The 20706-nt window shown below is 35.0% G+C and overlaps 1 protein-coding gene across 1 annotated transcript; it reads right to left on the bottom strand.

Moving 5' to 3' along the window:
* Positions 1 to 691: 691 nt before the first annotated feature.
* On the bottom strand, positions 692 to 16365 carry LOC137386989 (DNA-directed RNA polymerase II subunit RPB3-like). Its single transcript, XM_068073251.1, has 6 exons — positions 16218 to 16365; positions 13045 to 13094; positions 10620 to 10741; positions 8134 to 8305; positions 5313 to 5481; positions 692 to 1707 (listed from the first exon to the last, which is right to left on the bottom strand). The coding sequence occupies exons 1-6, from the start codon at positions 16301 to 16303 to the stop codon at positions 1494 to 1496; spliced, it is 813 nt and encodes a 270-aa protein (XP_067929352.1). The 5' UTR covers positions 16304 to 16365; the 3' UTR covers positions 692 to 1493.
* Between the last annotated feature and the right edge of the window lie 4341 nt (positions 16366 to 20706).

Raw genomic sequence — 20706 nt, 5'->3', positions numbered from 1 at the left:
TACTGGCACATGGAATCTCTATATATTTAACCATTTAGACACAAAATAAACTAGAAGAGAAATGGTTGGCCTGCTGTTTCCCCAGACGAAAGCGGCTACACTTTCACGAATGTGCTTTTTTAATAATATTATGTGAAGGGTGTCGAATGACAAAAGCTTACAAATTATTGATTAAGCTGTTACGATGTCGTTGTGGCACAATGAGAGACTAGATAAAATGTATTATTCATGCTCTGCATACAAATGATAATAGATAAGAGACTAAAGCTACATACAGTGTATGGAGAAACCAATAACAACACAGGACTTTGCAGATGCAACAGAGTGACTCGCCTTTATGAGAATGAAAATCATATTCTGGATGTAATGTACCATTTGACTAGCAGTTCTTGGTAACTGCACAGTCTTTCTCTTGACTGAACATCTGCTGACAAAGTGAAGAAACTCGCAACCATATGTTCTGCGGTCATACAATGTTAACACATACTTTGTCTTCAACGCAATGTACAACATGTAAGCAACTTGTAATGGCAACAGCTGTTGAGGAAGTTCCAGCTTTACATGAGACAGCTTGACACGCGTCACTGAGACTGCCATGCAACAAGATAGAAATTTTAGACGATTCTTGGGCACGCAAGTATGGCTCTATCATGAACGGCCATACTAAACAAGGCCTCAAGTAAGCACGTCATTGCTATTTAGATAAAATGGTATTACCAAGACTGTACTCTTTTTTATTCCTGTTCACAGTTGTATGAGTGAATTTTCAAGTGCTGAACGAATGCGATGTAAGAAGTGATGTGGCATTATTATGATAGAAAGAACGATAAATATGACTTGTACATTTCATTAAAATGACTCAAACAAAAGTTAAAAGTGGATCAGTTCATGTAAAATGTGTCCAAAGAGCCATTTAAAAGTTTTGCAGGCTACTCGTTTAACAATGGTACGTGAACTGTCCTCTCATACCTGTCAACTTATTCATAGATATTTGTGCACGGGCCAAAGATTCGCTGAACCAGTCCAGTGCTCCAGCATGGAAATCACAATATGCCTTTTGCATCGATATACTCTCTTTGAAAAAAAACAACTTTAATAATCAACAAAATCACGAAACCAACAAAATTTACTGAATGAAAAATTTTCGTAGAATATTTCAGATTTAATGGACCCTAAACAAATTTTCAGATTTTTCAAAAAATCTGTGAAGATTTTGAAAAATCTACACGGACTTTTCAAAAATTCAAGGGTTTTTTTTTTCGAAAAAAGAAAACAAGTCAGAGGAGAGCATGCCACTCTTCCGAGAATGAGTCTTACATATTTTCGCGGCACCAGTGCTGGGTGCTGTCACCAAAACTCATAAAAGAGCATAAATCGAATTCATCAGCACTGCAAATTAAGGGTGATGTACTGTAAGATATAAAGTATACAGGTCAAACACAGATTTATGAAGTCTATACATTGTATTTACATGTAAATTAGCTGAGGTCTCTTTAGTAAGCATCTGATGACTGTATCTCATGACTGAGTTGTGTTTGCAAATCAGAGAGTTTTTTCTTGAAAACGGAAAGAGCAGAGGCTACGATATTGTCAGGTTTGAGAGAACCACAGGACTCCACATTTATGTAGAACTTGTTTGCCCTGCCAGTCGGGTCGTAAGGCGCCTCGTGCACATCATCTTCAAGCTCTGTAAACTCGCTCTTCGGCCTGAAATGACCCGATAGAGTAGACATCATACAGAGGTCCTCAATAGCGTGTAAACCAACAACTCATAACTATAAGTCAAGGTTATTAGCAACAATTAACAGTGTTTGCAAAAGAAACTAAAAAAACAGATATTAGTACATCACAGAAAATTATCCCACGACCAAACACGAGCGAAGCGATTGGTTTGGGAGATTTATGATAAATGCACATGTGCACACAACTCCCAAAAAATTATCCATTGACGGCCGTCACCAAACCCTTGTAACGAAATCCTATCAACAAATTGAACTATTTTTCAGTAAAGTCGTTGAAGTATAATAATGAGACAAAACGCATATAAACCTGTTTAAATATGTTACCAAGCCTTTGAAAAGTTACTGCAAATTCCTAAAACTAACCCATCTGATCGGATTATACATAAATAGACAGATTTATTTGGCCGAAAATCGTTATTAAAACTTGCTAAGCCTCACTTTTATCAAAGTTAAGACCGAAAATTAAAACGCCGAGCGACAGAGAATAGAACGATTAAGTCGTGCGCATTTCACGAAAAAAATAACGTGCACGTTTCACCAGTCTATAGCATTGTCGAATTGCCGAAGGTTTCTGTATTTAAGTTAGGAGTACTGAAATCGTTCCATTTTTGCCGATTTAAAAGTAACTGACATTTTAAACAATTTGGAGTACTTTGGTATTCTAACTGATGTCCAACGCAGTGTAAGTAAAGAAAATGTTGATGATATTTTTTCTAACGGTTCTTATGAGATTATTACAATAACTAATTATAAGTTTGGAAGACTACAGAACAATGACTACGTAATACAGAATTTCTAAAAATCTATATAAATATCACAACTTCGTGATATTGTTAGCTGTTACGTTTTGAAATGTAAACAAAATTGTGCATTGGTTTTATATTATTACTATGTTAATAATATTGGTTATTCTAATAATATCAGTGCATTTTACTTCTAATATTGGCCAATATTGCATTTCTCCTATTGCAGGGGAGAGATATAAACATATAATCTTTTCCTTTCATTATTGCTATTTGTTGTATATAATAACGCCCACACCCAGTACATTACAGCTACCATTACAGTTATCCTTTTGCACTGCAGTGCCATTTGACTGCTAATATTGCATTTCTCAACCATCAGCACCCTTTCATTTCTTTTCAATATCACTTTGGTCGTGGGCTGTATGACAGTGGAATTTCTAGTGTAAAATTATAGCAATTAGAGTATTCGAATAAAAAACCTGTATTGGCTAGCATTTGCGTTGAGAATTTTCCCATATCATTCACACAACTCGCATAAAATTTACGAACGGCCCACACTATATGGGAGTTTTTCCCAATTCATGGCACAGTCAGGCAACTCTTAATTGGCATGCTAAAGGGGTTGGGGGTCAAAAGTTAAAGCTATACGTAACAACTTAAAGGCTGGTTCAAACTATACTGCCGTACGTCGGTGTCGTCCTTCCGGCGTTGGTCGTCGATTATGTGAACCGTAAATGGATGGTATCGATGAAGCAACGCGGACATGCCAGGAGAGTTTACAGCTGTCAAACTTTCTCGATAGTTTGCCGAGCATCGATGACCGCCTTTCAAATGTGAACCACTTCAGCGATGGTAATCCGCGGTCGCGGATAGCATGATTTATTCATATACGTTTATGATAGTCGCTGCGAGACTAGTTTTTGATTCCCGCATGTGAAAAAAAGAGGTTCCTTCGCGAAAATTAAAAAGATAAATGTCACAGAGTATTTCCTGATGCAAACGCGGATAAGTTTGTGATAGTGCGAACACTGTTATCATCGACGACCACCGAAGTATTGTGACATTAACGCCGATATACGATGATATAGAGTGAACCAGCCTTAACTCTTTTCGCTGCCAAATTAATTTTTTTACCGGAACATAACTACAGTCCACCGGACACGGCTTTGATCGGTTCCAGGGTTAGCATCGCATGGTGAAAAAATCATTATTGGGTATAGAAGCCATAGTAATCATATAATGCAAACGCTCCCTAGTAAAAATCGTCTAAATCTAATATAATTGCTGAACATATTAAAAATTAATAATAAAATAGTATGTTAACCGTTAGTAACTATAACTACCTACAGTAACTTTATTATATTTAGTGATTTTATCGGTAATAATCTGCATTAAAATGTAACGTTACAATGTGCTATGAGTAGTACTGCGTACTGTAGCTTGAACTTACTGTAACTTTGAATTCACTTCAAACAAGTTTAGCTTACTAAACACACACACTTGAAGCTAAGTTTCAGTATGTATATTTTTAACTATTTTACTGAATTTCAATTTTTTGTCACTAAAATTTTTTTACTTATTAGTTTCTATCTTCACTTTCACTATTTAACTTTCAGCAGACCTGCTGAAAACATTTTTTAACTTAATTCAACAAGATAACGTGAACAATTCTGTTTTTACAATCAAGTGGACTTTTGTTAGCAGGTTAAGGGAAGTTGTCTGACCACTGGAGCTTCCGTATGAAAAGATTGCAACTTCAACTTGGCTACCGGTTTTGAAGGGAAAATATTACTGTTTTACACACAAGAATGACTGAACTGAGACAAATCGGTCATCGTGTCTCTTTCAGGCCTTGTGAAAATATTTTTGGCAAACAGCATTTCGGTGTTTTAATTATTTTGATGTACGTAATACGCATACCGACTGCCAAACTTGAAATTGAGAGACAATTTTGTTGAACTCGTAATGTGAAATAAGGTTTGTATGGTAAGGTGAAAAAACATCATGCTTCCCTTTGTAAGGTAAAAAAATCGTATCTCAGAGTTATCGTAACCTGAGGGTAAACAGTACTAACATGTGACAAGGGCGCATATAATTGTCATAACTTATGAACCACAGTCTATAAAATATGTTTTAATACCAACTTACTCAGCACAAATTTTTACATCAACTGATGCCATAAAAGACCACAAATGCATTGCAGAATTAGCGGGGACTATTTTTCGGTCAATTTTGCTAATACTGTGAGAATGTTTTGAGTCAGACGATTTGTCAATATTATTACAACTTACGGCATGATTATTATTGCTAAAATAAAACAATCACTCATTAGTAGAACAATTGTTCAATAAAAAATTATCCGAGGTGCATTGTTTTACAATTAGTGAAACCTCCATAGCTGCAATGCGCCTGAAATGACTGGTCATAGCTAAGAATTGCGAGAAAAATAAAGCTTTTGCAAAATAAAACTGCGCTCAGGATGGTTTGTAATGTAACCAAGTCTGAGTGTAGATACGACAGGCTAATCAATTATCTACCCATTCAGAAACTTTTGTACGAAGCCTCCTAAACCTGCACCATGCAGCTATTGGCCATATTCAAACGCTGTGCCGAGCTGAATGACATGAATCGTGGTAGCGTAAGAGTTAGAAAGCGTTTGTCGGAAATAGTAAATGATGCAGAGAATTTCAAAGCAAAAAGCAAAAGACGACTAGATAGAAAACTGAGCCAATAAAAATTCAAATATCAACGCACGGTGTCTAGAGCAGACAATTGTCCCATACACCTAACAATACAAGGTGGATTACACAAACAAGAGACTTACCATTCAGCAGGAATAGGAAGAGTCGTATGCCGCAGGGCATTGTCGGGGTCATACTCAAATGCAACGCTAGCAGTCGGGTTCCACTTTGCATGCTCCTTGGCAAAACCTTTTCGAGCAAAGGCTCTTAGCTTAACCTCTTGACCTTTACGTAGCTTCACTATGAGTATATCTGTAGGAGACCCGGAGAGAAATGGTCAAGAGCAAACACCAGAGTAGCGAGTAAAGAAAACCTGATCGGCATGTTACGACAACTACAGCAGATGAGAAAGATGATGAGAGTAGAATGCAGAGAAGTACAGTTGTAACTCAGGAGGCACCCACAGAGCAGGACCACGAGAGGAGAATAGTTTTTGGAGAGAGCCCTCTGGCTCACCCTCGAGTTAATGGCTGCTCCATGTTAGAATGAAAAGTGATACACCAACGCTCTGAAATGTGTAAAGAGGTTATGCTGACAGCCGCATGCCATTTTCCTTTGCAAATTGAGTCGACATTATCGACTTAATAACACACCAAAGATTTGGCCCGAGATAATTCCGAGAATAATTTTCTCACCTGATCCTATTCCGAGCAAACTCGGCAGCAAAGTTTCGCTTTATTATTCCATACTTATGGTTTACGTAGAATTACCGATTTTTATTCTCTACGTGAATAATATGTTTAGTATAATAATATGTTTAGTATAATAATATGTTTAGCATAATAATACATTTAGTATAATAATACGTTTAGTATTATAACATGTTTATTATAATAATACGTTTAGTATAATAATACGTTTAGTATAATACGTTTAGTATAATACGTTTAGTATAATAATATGTTTATTATAATAATACGTTTAGTATAATAATACGTTTAGTATAATAATACGTTTAGTATAATAATACGTTTAGTATAATAATACGTTTAGTATAATAATATGTTTAGTATAATAATATGTTTATTATAATAATACGTTTAGTATAATAATATGTTTAGTATAATAATACGTTTAGTATAAAAATACATTTAGTATAATAATACGTTTAGTATTATAACATGTTTATTATAATAATACGTTTAGTATAATAATACGTTTAGTATAATAATACGTTTAGTATAATACGTTTAGTATAATAATATGTTTATTATAATAATACGTTTAGTATAAAAATACGTTTAGTATAATAATACGTTTAGTATAATAACATGTTTAGTATAATAATATGTATAGTATAATAATATGTTTAGTATAATAATATGTTTATTATAATAATACGTTTAGTATAATAATACGTTTAGTATAATAATACGTTTAGTATAATAATACGTTTAGTATAATAATACGTTTAGTATAATAACATGTTTAGTATAATAATATGTATAGTATAATAATATGTTTAGTATAATAATACGTTTATTATAATAATACGTTTAGTATAATAATACGTTTAGTATAATAATACGTTTAGTATAATAATACGTTTAGTATAATAATACGTTTAGTATAATAATACGTTTAGTATAATAATACGTTTAGTATAATAATACGTTTAGTATAATAATATGTTTAGTATAATAATATGTTTAGTATAATAATATGTTTAGTATATTAATATGTTTAGTATAATAATGTTTTCAGAAGAATTCTGAAGTTTCATTGTTAAAGTCAATTGGACCTTCAGTTCTTGAGATAAAGCCAAAATATCGAGGGCACTTCTCAGCGACCATGCTGATAGGACAGTACTATCTAAAGATACACTGATTGAAATTCTTGATAGTGAAGGATATGAAATAAACAAAGCTAGAAACTTCTCAGCAACAAAATATATACGCTAAAACAGTTTGTTTTCTTATTCATAACAAATATACACACTCTATCATACTCGACATACGGCAACCATGGTTTCTTCAGTTACCTCTAAAACATTACTTCTTTGAAAATGTGTGCAAAAAACTATTTACTCTATTTGATTTCTGTTTATTTCATTTCAAATTCAGAGTTTTGAAAATTATTTTCATTTTAAAAGATTTGGACTATTTTGAGTGCTTTCACAGTCAGTGTAAATTGTTAATACTATCTAGGATCAGGGGCACTAGCTTGTATATACACAATGTTAGGCTTCAATGTGTGAAAGATGACGTTACACAACATTTTAGGAGATTTTATCATAAAGTATTAGGACTTTTCTATCATTTGCGATTATTTTTGATGTTTGAGGTGAACTGACTGCCTGAATGTTTCAAGATTAAAATTGCCAATACTTGATCATGGTAAAAACGCAATCACATGAATTACAGCCGGTAAGATTCTGTCAAATAGCGACTCAATCAGGAATTGATTAGTTGGTGCGGCTCTGGGCTTGTCTGTAGTAACACTAGTAATTGGAATAGGTAAAAGGCACTGAGGTAGCGAGTACAAAATGGAGAGAAATACACTCCATTTTCATGACACAGCTCATGCAAGTTTGGAGTTGTGCGACCATTGAGTTACCGTGCAAGAAGTGTTTCACTGATCATTTGCATGTTACATATTAATGAGGGCGTTTTGTACAAAGATAAGGATTTCTATGCCATAAGTTATAACGGCGTAATTGGAACTGCTCAAGCTGAAATAGGAGCGACTGAAATGTGGAAATGCTTAAAATGGAATTTAGCATGCGTAGCATTCTCTTGCTCATCATATGCAAGTGCCATTTCCAACTTTCGAACAAGTGAAACATCCATTAAAATCTGGTGAGTAAGAAAGCCCGCTTGACTTGCAGATTTTTGCAAGTTTCATCATGCAGATGAAACTAACTTCTGGATTATCCGCGCCATAGGAACATAGAGATAAACAAACCTTCTCCATCCTGAAGCCCATCATCCTCCTGTTTGGAGGTGATAGGCATAATTTTGGGGTTGCTTGAGACCAAGTCAGCCGTGGTAACTGCCCGGTTGTCCTGGTCTCCACAGGTCACATCAAGGTTAAATTCTACCGAGCAGTCGGGACAGAACTCATCGCAGTTGCAGTCCTGCATAGACAACACAATGTTCCAACTAAAGGCAGGATGAGAACACATGTATGGCCAGCAATGCTTTAGTATCCCAAGTTAAAGGTGAATTTGTGCCAAAGTTTTAGAATATTTCATCAAAAAATATCGGTATCTTTCCATCATTTGCGATTGTTTTTGATGTCTGAGGTGGTTTGAATTCCGGGATGCTTCAAGATGAAAATCAACAAAACTTGATCACTTGTTGAAATGCTCAGAAGAAAAATGCGTGCAAAATGATGTCACTTGTTGCTATCGCTGCTATGGGCTATCCCGTTCCCGTTGCAACGTTACATGTCTCTATTCTGTCGGTCTCTTTGCAGTCTGCAACTATAGTTGTTGCAATCACACTTTTGCTTAATCAGAGAGGTTTAACCATGATCAAAAAATTTGGTTTTATTCATAGCAAATCATAGCAACTAACAAAAACAATCGCAAATGATAGAGAAATACTGACACTTTCTGATAAAATCTACTGAAATTTTGTGCAAAATCAACTGACTCTTTACTAAAACTATTTCATTATTTTTGGTTTCGAGAGATCTAGCCTCAGGGTCTTCGATCTAGATGCATGAGCAGATAACAGAAACTTGTTAACTAATAGTGGCCTCGTTGAATTTTTCTCTGTGGAATACTGCACAGAGACAGGAAGTTCAATTTCTAAGCCGGATCTATGTACACTACATAGATTTTCCATCATGTGGTATGCATGACAGGGCTCTTGCGGATGACTTGCCCGCATAGGGTGCTGAGATACAGGCATGCCGTTTGAATCTAGTGACCATTATGAAACACTTATAAAATAACTAGCGGAATGCCCGGCGTTGCACGGGTATTACAGAACAGCTTAAAACAATAGCAGGTAATGTAGTTGCCTGCCACTTGCCATTAGCCTGGCGCAATGCCAATGGCTAATTTGAGCAAGCTAGTGACTAATTAGAGCTGTGAGAGCAAGCTTTAGTAATGTTGCGCGTTAATGTAATATTATGCCTATTTTAATCTAGATAACCAATTATATCGCCCAATGAATCCCATGATTCTCGCGTAGCTCAACGGTTTACCATATCGTCTGGGGAATGGGAGGTTCCGAGATCAAATCCAGCATGAAATGGATATTTCATTACTAAATTTTAATAGCTGTAGCTGGACAAACCGAACAACACGCAGACAAAGATTTATATATACGGATTACGGTAACTTTTGAGATATTTAAAGGACATGAGGACAGCGAGTTTCGTGTTACACATATTAACTGGACAGTAGATATATGAATGGCCATATGCATCATGAATGTTAACTATTCATAATCTAACCTTCTGTGAACAACAGAGATAAGGTCAGACCTGAACTTACACTCACCTAAACATAAGAATTTTTTGACAACGAAATAAATTTTAACAAATGTTTGGCTTGACATATGTAGGAACTTCCAACGCACAATTTTTCACACACTACAATTTGCTATGTCAGTATACATTTAAGCAGTTCTCCTTCACATAGTGGTGAAAATACAAAAAAAAAACAATGCATTCAATACCAACAATTCGATGAGATCAAATACCTAACCACAATGTAACAATCTGACCACAATGTAATAACCTAACCACAACGTAACAACCTGACCACAATGCAACAACCTAACCACAATGCCACAAACTAACCCCTATGTTGTAACCTGACAGGCATGTGGCGACATAACACCAAAGTATGAACCTAATCATAATGTAACATTCTCTGACATTCCTTTTTGCATACGTGGCTCACTTTCAAAATGTGCTTGAAATCGCTAGCGTTAGTTAGAATTTATTGGGTACTATGAAGGCCTGTCAGCCAAGATGATGTGACTAGGAAATGTAGAACCCAGTTACTCTGGAAGACATACTATAAACAAATTATTTAAATAAAAATTAATATTGTAAAACATTTGTGGGAAGTTCATAGCTAAGAACGATTACTTGCAGTGGCTGTGAATAAATACATACGGATTTGATATTACTAGTATCTCCAAATATTTTTACTTCAGGTAAAATGATAAACTCACAACATTTGATTCCTAATTTCAGGTCATTGTATAAGATTACAACATATAACCATAAAAAGCCACATGGTATAGCAAAGGTAACAATGGATAGCGTACTATATTTCCAATCACTGCGTGTGCTTAGCTGAATTCAACCAATTTGGACGAATGAATATCGGCTAAAGCCAAGAGCAGTTCACTATAGTGTCATTCCAACCAAGTTACCTACCCTGAAAATATATTCTAGAAACACAAATGTGTATCGATTCCACTTACCCTAAAGTATGCCATCTTGTCGACAACCTCATCACAAGTCAAAGGAATTAGTCCGACTCTGTGTGCAAGAAAGTCATCTTGTAGAACAGAGGAATTGGCTGATATCTGCACCCAATCAATCGCTAAAACCATCAAATATAATTTTTACTGCTGCCTTCACGATATACTACACTTGAATCTTTTGCTACCAAATCAGTTCTCTTAGTGCAGTGGTTCCCAACTGGCGGTCCATGGACCCCTAGGGGTCCACAGGAGGTTTTAAAGGGGTCCACAGGCTGGTGCCAGTATTGGTTTTTTTAGCTAGTTATTTACAGCTATTTCTGTTTTATAGTAGTTGGATCAATGATATAAAACCCTAAAAGGATAGGCAACGGCTATCATATGGGCGGGGTTTAATGATTGAGCACTGTCGGAATTGTGCTATCCTGGGTTTTGAGGCTAATGCAATTCCCGCGGTGGGGTTGCGTTGTCTTGTTAGGTTTTTGGGTCCAGACTTTTATCACCTATGTGCATCAATCACTGGATAATACCTGATTTCCCGCTAGTAGTATAAAACAGCAAAACCTGTAACCGGCCAACACATAATTCTCTCTCTCCCTCTTCAATTTCAGCGATATCCATGGCAAATAAAACATTTCAATTTACAATGCATTGTTATAAACACCATATATTATGATGTTTATAAAGGGGTCCGTGACTTTTAGATAAGGAGCTCAGAGGTACATGGCTCCAAAATAGTTGGGAACCACTGTCTTAGTGTGACAATTACAAAGTCGGTAAAACCTAATATTTGAAAAGGGCGCGCATAAATAGTCATAACCTTTGAAACACACTGTCTATAAAAATGTTTTAATTATCAAATTAATCAGCATAAAATCTTACATCTTCTGACGCCATAAAAAGCCACAATTGTGTTGCTGAATGAGCTCAGACACTTTTTGGGTCATTTTCGCTGCAGCCATGAGCACATCCCTGATCGGATGATTTATCAATATTATTACAGCTTATGGCATTATTATTCCTGCTAAAAATAAAAAATTATCACTCTCAGTAGTACTATTATTCAATAAAAATCAGCAAAAGTCCATTGATCTACAATTAGTAGAACATTCATGGTTGTAATGAGTCTGACACGACTGGTCATCGCTAAAAATAAATTGTGATAATAAACAAAGTATTTGCAAAGCGAAGCTATACTCACAAGGAGTTGCAAACATACTTTCTATTGGATCGATGCACACAGAAACAATCTTCCTTTCGTTATGTACAGATACGATAGGCGAATTATTAACTAAAGACTAATCAGAAAAACTGTGTCAAGCCTATAATAGGCCATACCCAAACACTTTGCCGTTCGCAACACTGCTAATTAGGTTGTCGTGACGAAAGAGTTGAGTTAACCAATATTTTATTTTGGTCAAGTATATATCTTTAGGCTATAACTCAATGATTCTCTCTATATAGAATTGAACGTTTTGGCATAAGCCTGCTCTATACGATGTGACTGCTTTCATCACGCAACTTGTGTTCATCGAGGAAAAGCTGAGAAAATCCTCATGAGAACACAACTGCATAACTATGTGCACTGTGTCATGACCAGTACAAGACAATTGGTCTAGTGACGCATGGTCTAATACTGATTAGTACAAAACCAACTCGTCTAAAACCAACTCGTTTAATGGTGCGGTTGACAAACGACAACTTTGGCCTAATGCTAATTGGTATAAATATAGATTTGTCCAATTCTCGTGCCAATTTTTTTAATCTAGCCACCACTATTTTCCCTATTATCACCTAAATCCGAAAAACTTTGGGCATGGCACCGGCAATTGGAGATACTGGTAGGCTTTGAACATGCTCAAATTTTTCAGCTAATTATTAAATTACATAAACAACAAAAAAGTGAATTGTATTTTGATAATTCAAAGTGTTTTTTTTGTAAACAAAAGTTACCTGAATTTACATTTAATCTAATAAAACTTCTGTTATTTTAACTTGTGTGTACTAAATACAAGTCTCTGATTGAGTTTTCGTACACCCATTACCATCAATGTCTTTACATCAACTTTGACTAATCGTCATTCAACCAAATAGTATATTGCATGAATCGGTTTTAAGCTACATGTATTTGGACAAATTGGTCTATCAAACCAATTGGATGTATACCAATCGTACTAAATCCGTCCCGGCAGATAGCTAATATTGATAGATGACAAAGCATTTTTGAAGAAATGATATAAAAGTTTAACAGCCACACACCTTACCTAGTGTGATGTGTAACGGTATGTTTGCTTGTTACAAAGTTTCTCAGAGAATGTCACATAATACTCCCAGATGACAATGAAAATACTTTTTATTCAATAGTAAAATAAAATCTATTTAAAAAATGGTTTTGACACTGAAACCAGAATCACCATTGCCTTACCTACTGTAGGCACTTCAGCAATACACACTCTCCTGATCCCATTTGCGACACTGCAACAGAAACAGATACATAATTTTTACTATGAGAGCCGTGTCTATTTCTAGTCACAGCTTGTTGTTGTGAAAAAAGATTGCATCACACAGGATTTGAACTCCGACATTCAGCTTAGTAGCTATCCACACCACCATTTTGCTAATAAATATAGTTACTTCATACATCAGTCAGGAGGTCTACAGAAACAGTAGTAATAGCAGTGTGGATCAATGATCTTACTGTGTGCTTCTATATAAAGTATGGTTTTTTCATATTGAATTTTTTTATGTTTGTTTGTACTACGTTTTGTAATTAGTTGGCCAGTACTTCAAGCATTCCATTGTGATACTGCTAGAGTTGAAAAAAATCATGATTTTTTTGAAAAAAATCGGAGGTTTTTTTTATTTAAATCGAATTTTTTTTTGAAAACATCAACTACCAGCTTTCTTTCATAACCGCTAACATAATATTATTTTATTTTGTTGAAGTGTGCAACATGAAAACATTGGCATCATAACAAAACAATTTTGCATCCCTTTAATTTATTAAAAATTGTTTTTATTTTAACTTTGACCAAGTTATGCAGCTCATATTCACAGTAGACCCTCTATAAGTCCCATTTTTTGAGGGTCAGCCTTTGAGATGGGAAAGTTCTGAAGAAAATAAATAAAACATGATATTTTAGGATGATTTAAATGAATAATGTAATAATAATAAAACATAAAAAATAAAAAAAATTATCAAACCTTTTTAGGATGATTTAAAGCATCCTGAAAAAATGTTTGATAATTTTTTTGATTTTATAAAGATGTGTTAAAATGAAGATGATTTAAATCAAATGATTTAAATCAAATGATTTAAATCAATGATTTAAATCATTTGAGTTTAATCGGCTAACCCTGGCCCCCTGTACTGCACTAGTGATTCATCAATAGACAGTTTGTATTAAAACTGAATCTCTGAACTGGTGTGACTGGATCTTGGAGAGAGATTTGATCAGCATCAGCGCAATGTTAGATACTATATACAGTAATCCCTCTAATGCACCTGAGTTAGTCACTAGTTAGTTATCTATTCAACTACTAGATGAATGCCCAACATTGCACGGATGTAAAAAAGTTTTTGCAAAGAAAATTTAATTTTAATTTAACATATACAACACATACCATTCTAACTTTTGAATGAAGGTGTTTGTATATTTCTATGTGTGCTATAAGTTTAATTAGGCTTATGCTATATATACGTAATATGTATATTATAGTTTAGCGATATATCGAAATGTCGATTCGCGCGGATGTTAATGTCATATCGACATGGCCATGTAATACTAAGCTTATATCGATATAAAGCATAATATTTTTAGCCAATTTCTTTATATTGCCCACTATTATATAATAAACCACTATTTATAATTAAATAATACATTTCATAATTGACTACAGTTTATGCACGATTTAATGCTTGTGGTGTCAAAACTAATTAGATGGACATTTAGAAGTGCTATTACCACTACACATTAATCGTAGAACAAGAAAGTCGTCGAATGTGACAAAGTTTTTCATCGAGGTTCGAATTTTCATCACAAATTTTTTTCGTAATGATTGAAAGTTGTAGTTGGATTTCTAGTTTGTTGTAGTCATTTGTGTTTAGCCGCAGTTTGTTTTTGTGTTTTTAGTTTAGAGTAGTTTTTTTCATTTCAAAAAAGTTTTTTCTAACATTTGGTTTCACTACAACACAGTCTTCATTTATTTCACTGCAAAACCTAACATCGTTTATCAGTTTTTAGTAATTAGAAATCCAAATATTGTATCAAATATCGATATTTATTGCGTATCGTATTGAAATGCAGAAAATTCATATTGCACAGCTATAATGTGTATAGCATAAACTTTATTAAATATAAATATGTTTTCTGCGACTAGTTCACGCGTGCTCGCTGAATGCTGTTTATTTTAACCAATAAAGATTGGCAGGTATAATGATATGCCATAGTTTGGCCAATAAGCCGTGTGGCATAGTGGATAGAACGCCTGTCTGCAGAATCAAGGTTCCTAAATTCAATTCCGGTGCAAAGCGGTTTGTTCATTCCTAAAAGTTTATCGCTATAACTGGGAATACGAATGACAAAAACTTAGATTTATATGGATTAAAGATTAATTAACTAGTTAATAGTCTGCTAACTATAAACTAGTTTTTCGCTTTGAGTAAATGAATGAAGAGAGGCTATATGAGACTAAACGATCTTAGCAAAAGTGAGCGTGCTGAAACAAAATCTTAGGCTACACATCGATAAACAGGGTTTCCTATGCTATGCATTTCTTTTAACTAAAACCAGTCTAATAAACTCTGTCTAATAGCATTCACCAAACAAACTGTCATTGAGATTTGCTTACTCATTTTAAATTCAATGAAGATATGAATAAGTTAAATCCATACACAGGTCTGTGCTAAGCTATACAATAAACAACTTATGCAAATTACTTTAGTAATCGCTTGCTATGAACCTACAACTAGCACGACTTGAGAAAATTTATAGGCCTATAGGCTATTCCACTAAGTTACTAAAGTTGGTAAACTGTAGGCCCAATAAACAGAGAAAGAGAAAAAAATTGATGGGTGCAAAAGACATGGAAAACATCTATTATCGGTTTGAAACATCACCAAGGTTATCCATAGTGACTTGGAAAAAATCTATCCAACTTCAAATACCTAACTGTAGCGAAGTAGCACTAGAGTGTTACTGAGGTGAATCAAAAACAGGCTAGTAAATGAGAAACTTTGAAGGCATAACCTTACACAGTTGATTGTATAATTGGGCATATAACATGGTGGATTCATGTTTATACCAAAAGAATAGTCGACATTAAAGACAAAGCATTGTTTTATGAACCAATCCTATAGTCTTTATACAATGAATTATGTCCACGTTGCCGCCTGGTTAATACTCACCATACGCTGGCATGCTGCCACATAGGCCTACATGTAACTGATAAACTCAGAGATAATGACTGAGAGTTAATGATAAAGTTTGACCCATCGTTTTTAGACAACGGTAAATCTAATAGTACCATTAAACGATAGCGTTTAATTTGAGTTGACACATTTTGAACTTAACTTCAAGCATTTGTAGTGACAGTTACCTTAAGTCAGTGTCTTCCAAAATCATTTTAATATTTTCTTCTGTAAGTTCTGTAATGGAAACCGTAGATTGATTTGCGTAAGGCATATTTGGTTGAAAACTTAGAAAAAAAACTAATTCGATAACGCATGAACTTTAAAACTGTTGCGACCTTTTGTCGCCAAAAGATAATACGAAATGGCGAAATATGCTACGCACAAGTTCGTCGTTGTACGCATAAGTTCGTCCCAATAATTCGGACGAGTAATACATGAGTACATCTATTAATACATCGGCTAAATGCAGTCCAAGTGTGGGTGAGAGTCACTGACCTATACGACCTACACAACAATGGAGGTCAGTGGTGGTAGTTGTTTTGTGAAGGTAATCGGACTGCTGGGCGACAACCATTAGGGCGACAAACGCTTTGGTATGGTCTGTCGCCCTTTTCAGTTTAGAAAGTGACAGCTTCAGACCGAAGAGTGGTACTGCTGATAGAGAGGCAACAATTCCAAGTTGTAAGGCAACAAATTGGTTTGCTTTTATGGTTGAAGATAAGTATTCACTGCGAAGTTATGAGATTTGGTTGGCCGTATGTAGTGCTTACACATATTTTGAAGCATAGCCTTGAAAGTATTATTGGTTTTTAACTGATGTTTTTCAAAAAACCTAAAGTAGTGGTGACATAATTTTTTAAAAGCCAAAGGTGGCATTATCTGCTAGCCCTGATATTTAAAAAAATGTTAGGACTCGGTTTTTAAAACAAATCTAGTTTATTGATTTATAAACACAAAACTTGTTTCTGCATCAACAAGTTTGATGCGGTTCGTTAAACCACAATTTCGATTGAATAATCAACAACGTTTTCTCAGATTATTGAAATTTCAGTAGTTATCTCTTCTGAAAGAAATAAAGAAGTTATCTCTTCTGAAGAAACAATTTAATGACTTTGACCATTCCACTTTACACTAGCTTTCGAAAAATATAAATTTGCTTTTTTGTGGTAGCGAAAAATACTAAATTTGCAATTCAGCTGATGTTAATTGAAGTTGTAATTGAAGAATTAGAGTTGGAATAAAACACGTGTCTAGCGAGAAATTTGAAACTTAAATAAAAATAAAATGTATTGTTTTTGTGTGTTTCGTCTGAGTGTAATAATATTATGGTTCTATGGTTCTGTGGTTGTATGTGTAATGGTTAACCTCTGGACCTTGAGTTCAATTTCTCCCAAGACAAATTTTGACCGCAGACAAAGTGGCACTTCTGCCTAACAAAAATCAGACTGCTGCTATAAGGTCAAATTGAAATAACAACTCAATCAATGGAGATGGGTACTCCTATAGTTCTCCTTGCAATTTGTTTTGACAGTAACGCGCTATTGCAATGATAAGCCCAAGTATCAAAGTTCCACTACTAGTAGTATTGAGATTGCTAGGCTTACTACTGCTTGTAGGCAATTATTTAAAGCCTATTTTCCATATGACAGCACAATGATCGCGCATGGCCCAGTGATCATGCGCAATGCATTGCTTGGGCTGCGATGTAGTGTTTCCATAGCATGCGTAGGCGCCATGCTTGCATTGGACAGGGTGGGTAATTTTCTTAATTTTGTGTACGGGAGACCGATTTCTTTGAAAAACAGCCCTCCGTTGCGACCTTGCGCTGTCATTTGAAATCCAGGTTTACTCTTTTGTACGTGAGACCGATTTCTTCGGAAAACAGCCCTCCATTGGAATTGTGGAATAGGTTGAAAAGTTCGAGCGGTGTATTGTGGGAGACATCATCGCGCGCACCCATCGCAAGGATCCATTCTGCTGGATCCTTGCGATCAGCTATAAAATATAAATTATCTAATAAACAACAAGAATGTGCCAGTAGTTTGTTTCCAAGTGTTTGTGAACTCCATTTCCTTTAGAAGATCAAAAATAACAGTAATTCTGTCAATACTAACTAGCCAAAGCAAAAATAACAATACGCTTGTATAATTAGCCCTATTAGTTATGGCCTTTTCTAGGTTCAATAATTACGTGCCTGCAAGGCTGCGAGGCATGTAGTGACACGGCGTGTAGTGATGGCTCCTTCTGCTGGCAGAGGGGCTGAACAAATTCTATTTTATCAGGGCTTTGTAGTCTCCTTGCTTCCCACTCCTTTGGGTACATTGTATCTGCTGTATGTTTCCTCCTCAATGGGTCGATCTTCTGCAGGTTGTCTGCGGCAGCCTCCTATGGCTTATATTAGCCTCACTCTATGCGCCCTCTTTTGCTGCCTGGCTCACTGCCAAGTTGCTGTCTCTGGCTTGCTGCCAGATCCTGTCTGTTTTGGCTTGCTGCCAGCTTCTCCTTAGATATGCTTATTCTCGGATTAGTGTCAAATGTCACTGGATTCTTACAACATTTTTGTAATGTCTATTTCTAGTGTCTTCGATGTCAGCCAGCGGTCCTTTCTGACATTTGATATCTGAAGCCTTGACAGTTGACATCTTACGGGATTCCTCGATGATGTGGTATGCTTGTGAATTAAACTAAGTCAATAATTTGTACATGATTGGCCACAACCTGAAAACCGTCATTAGCTGATTTATATAAAATGAGTTTTGCTATAATATTCATCCTGAGACAGTTATAATAATCTATCTTTTATAAGGCAAAAATGATATTCATATTTCATGCTATTCTATATTCATTACATCAATTCTGTTTTTGTCAAAATCTTTAAAATCGTGCATATTTACATCATGATTCCACATAATCATACTATCTATAATCAATGATGTTATAAGCTATATCTATAAAAGTGTTGTAAGTCTTCGACTCATACATGACTGGTCGGCGGTTTGATTTATGTACATATGTTCTGGCTTGTGCTTGTCCCCCTGCAAAGTTGTTTGCTCTGTAGAATAACCTTTGGTACTTCTTGTGATGTATTATTCTCCTTCATATGTAGTGGGGACATCATATATGGTCATACATCCACCAAGCTTGTTAATGTCTTTTATCAGCTGTAATTGTTAGATGGCTGCTATGCTTGATGTATGGGAGCATAGGGGTAATTCATCATTTACTACGGTGTTTTTAGCAGCAGGAAAAGATTGCCATTTCTCTCAGTTTTTCCATGTTTCTTATGCTGGCATTACCTGTCAAACAATTTACTTATAAAATGTTTTGACAAGTAACACGCTGTTGTAGCAGCATTTCCAATAAGGATGCAGTCCTTTATCGGCAGTCTGACACGCTGACCTGTCAGAGCTCTCAATGCTGATGCATTCCTAGATTGGCAGTTTATCACGCTTTTGTTTTAGCATTACAGTATTCGCGAAGCCAATGTTAGCGTGATTGTTGCTTTCTGCAAACTTTCAAACTTTCGAACCCTGACACACGACAGAACTGTTGGTTGAGAATCTATACCTCATGTTGTAAACACTTCCTGTCAAAGGGAAATCTAAGGTTAGTGTTTACAAAAGAATTTAGTTAGTCGAACAATATTTTTGTATGATTGACAACCATGATGAAGGGCAAAACTTGAAAATGAACGCTTTATGTAATAACAGAAAGAGCAACTTTAGCAATAATTTGTAGCTAAAATCATCTACTCAAGTTATTATGTCACATATTGTAGAGCTTTGTTTAAAAGTTTTTTAAAATATATTTTGATGCCCTGATTGTTTAATTGGCGAAATCCACAAAAATTCCACGGTTGTGTATTTTTTGTTTAGTTACTACTCTTCAACACAGACAATTGACAGCTCATGTTAGTCTTCTGTTAACTATTAACAAAATCAAAGGAAACCTTGCTGGTTTCTAACATTTCATTGTTTGTTATGTTCACTTCAGCACCTTGTTCAATTTTAACAGAGTTACTTTTCCTCATGTTTACTTTCCCTCATGTTTTTTACAATTATAAATTACATGACATAATATTTTTAATACAAACTATTTTGTTCCTCATCTATGCATTTGAAAGGAGAGCGGATTAGGTTAGATTTTCAATAATAAATTTAAATTAAGATACCATATTTTTTGAAACAATTTTTTTGGAAAATTTTATTATAATTTTTTGAAAACACATATTTTTATTTTTTATTTTGGGCTCGTTAAAATTTTCTCTTTGTGTATTTCTTGTCTAGTTACCACTATTCAACACAAAAAATTGACACTCATGTTAGAATCATACTTGAGAGTTACATAGTTCTTTTTCCCCCTTTATTCATTGCCTCTCTTTTTGCTTATGTTCACTCTCTTATTATGTAATTCTCTTTTTTCTTCATTCATTTGATTAAATCTTGCCTGCCTTAGTTCTCTTCTCTATGTACGATCATTATGCGCCACTATATCCTATTTGCTCATTTGATTTCTATTTCTTTGGCATTTGATGTTTGTTTCTATTAATAAAGAGCTGTCTTTTATCTACTCTGAGCTGTTGTCTTCTCTTACTTTGTCATTCGCTGCAGTCCCTTTTTTTGCTTGCTGTATTCGTCCATATCGAAAGTAAACAATCAAGAATATACGTGTATA

This window comes from Watersipora subatra, chromosome 2 (assembly GCF_963576615.1).
Source record: "Watersipora subatra chromosome 2, tzWatSuba1.1, whole genome shotgun sequence".
NCBI lineage: Eukaryota > Metazoa > Bryozoa > Gymnolaemata > Cheilostomatida > Watersiporidae > Watersipora > Watersipora subatra.
Note: the sequence above shows the minus strand (reverse complement) of the source record. Positions and strands in the feature narration are given on the sequence as shown.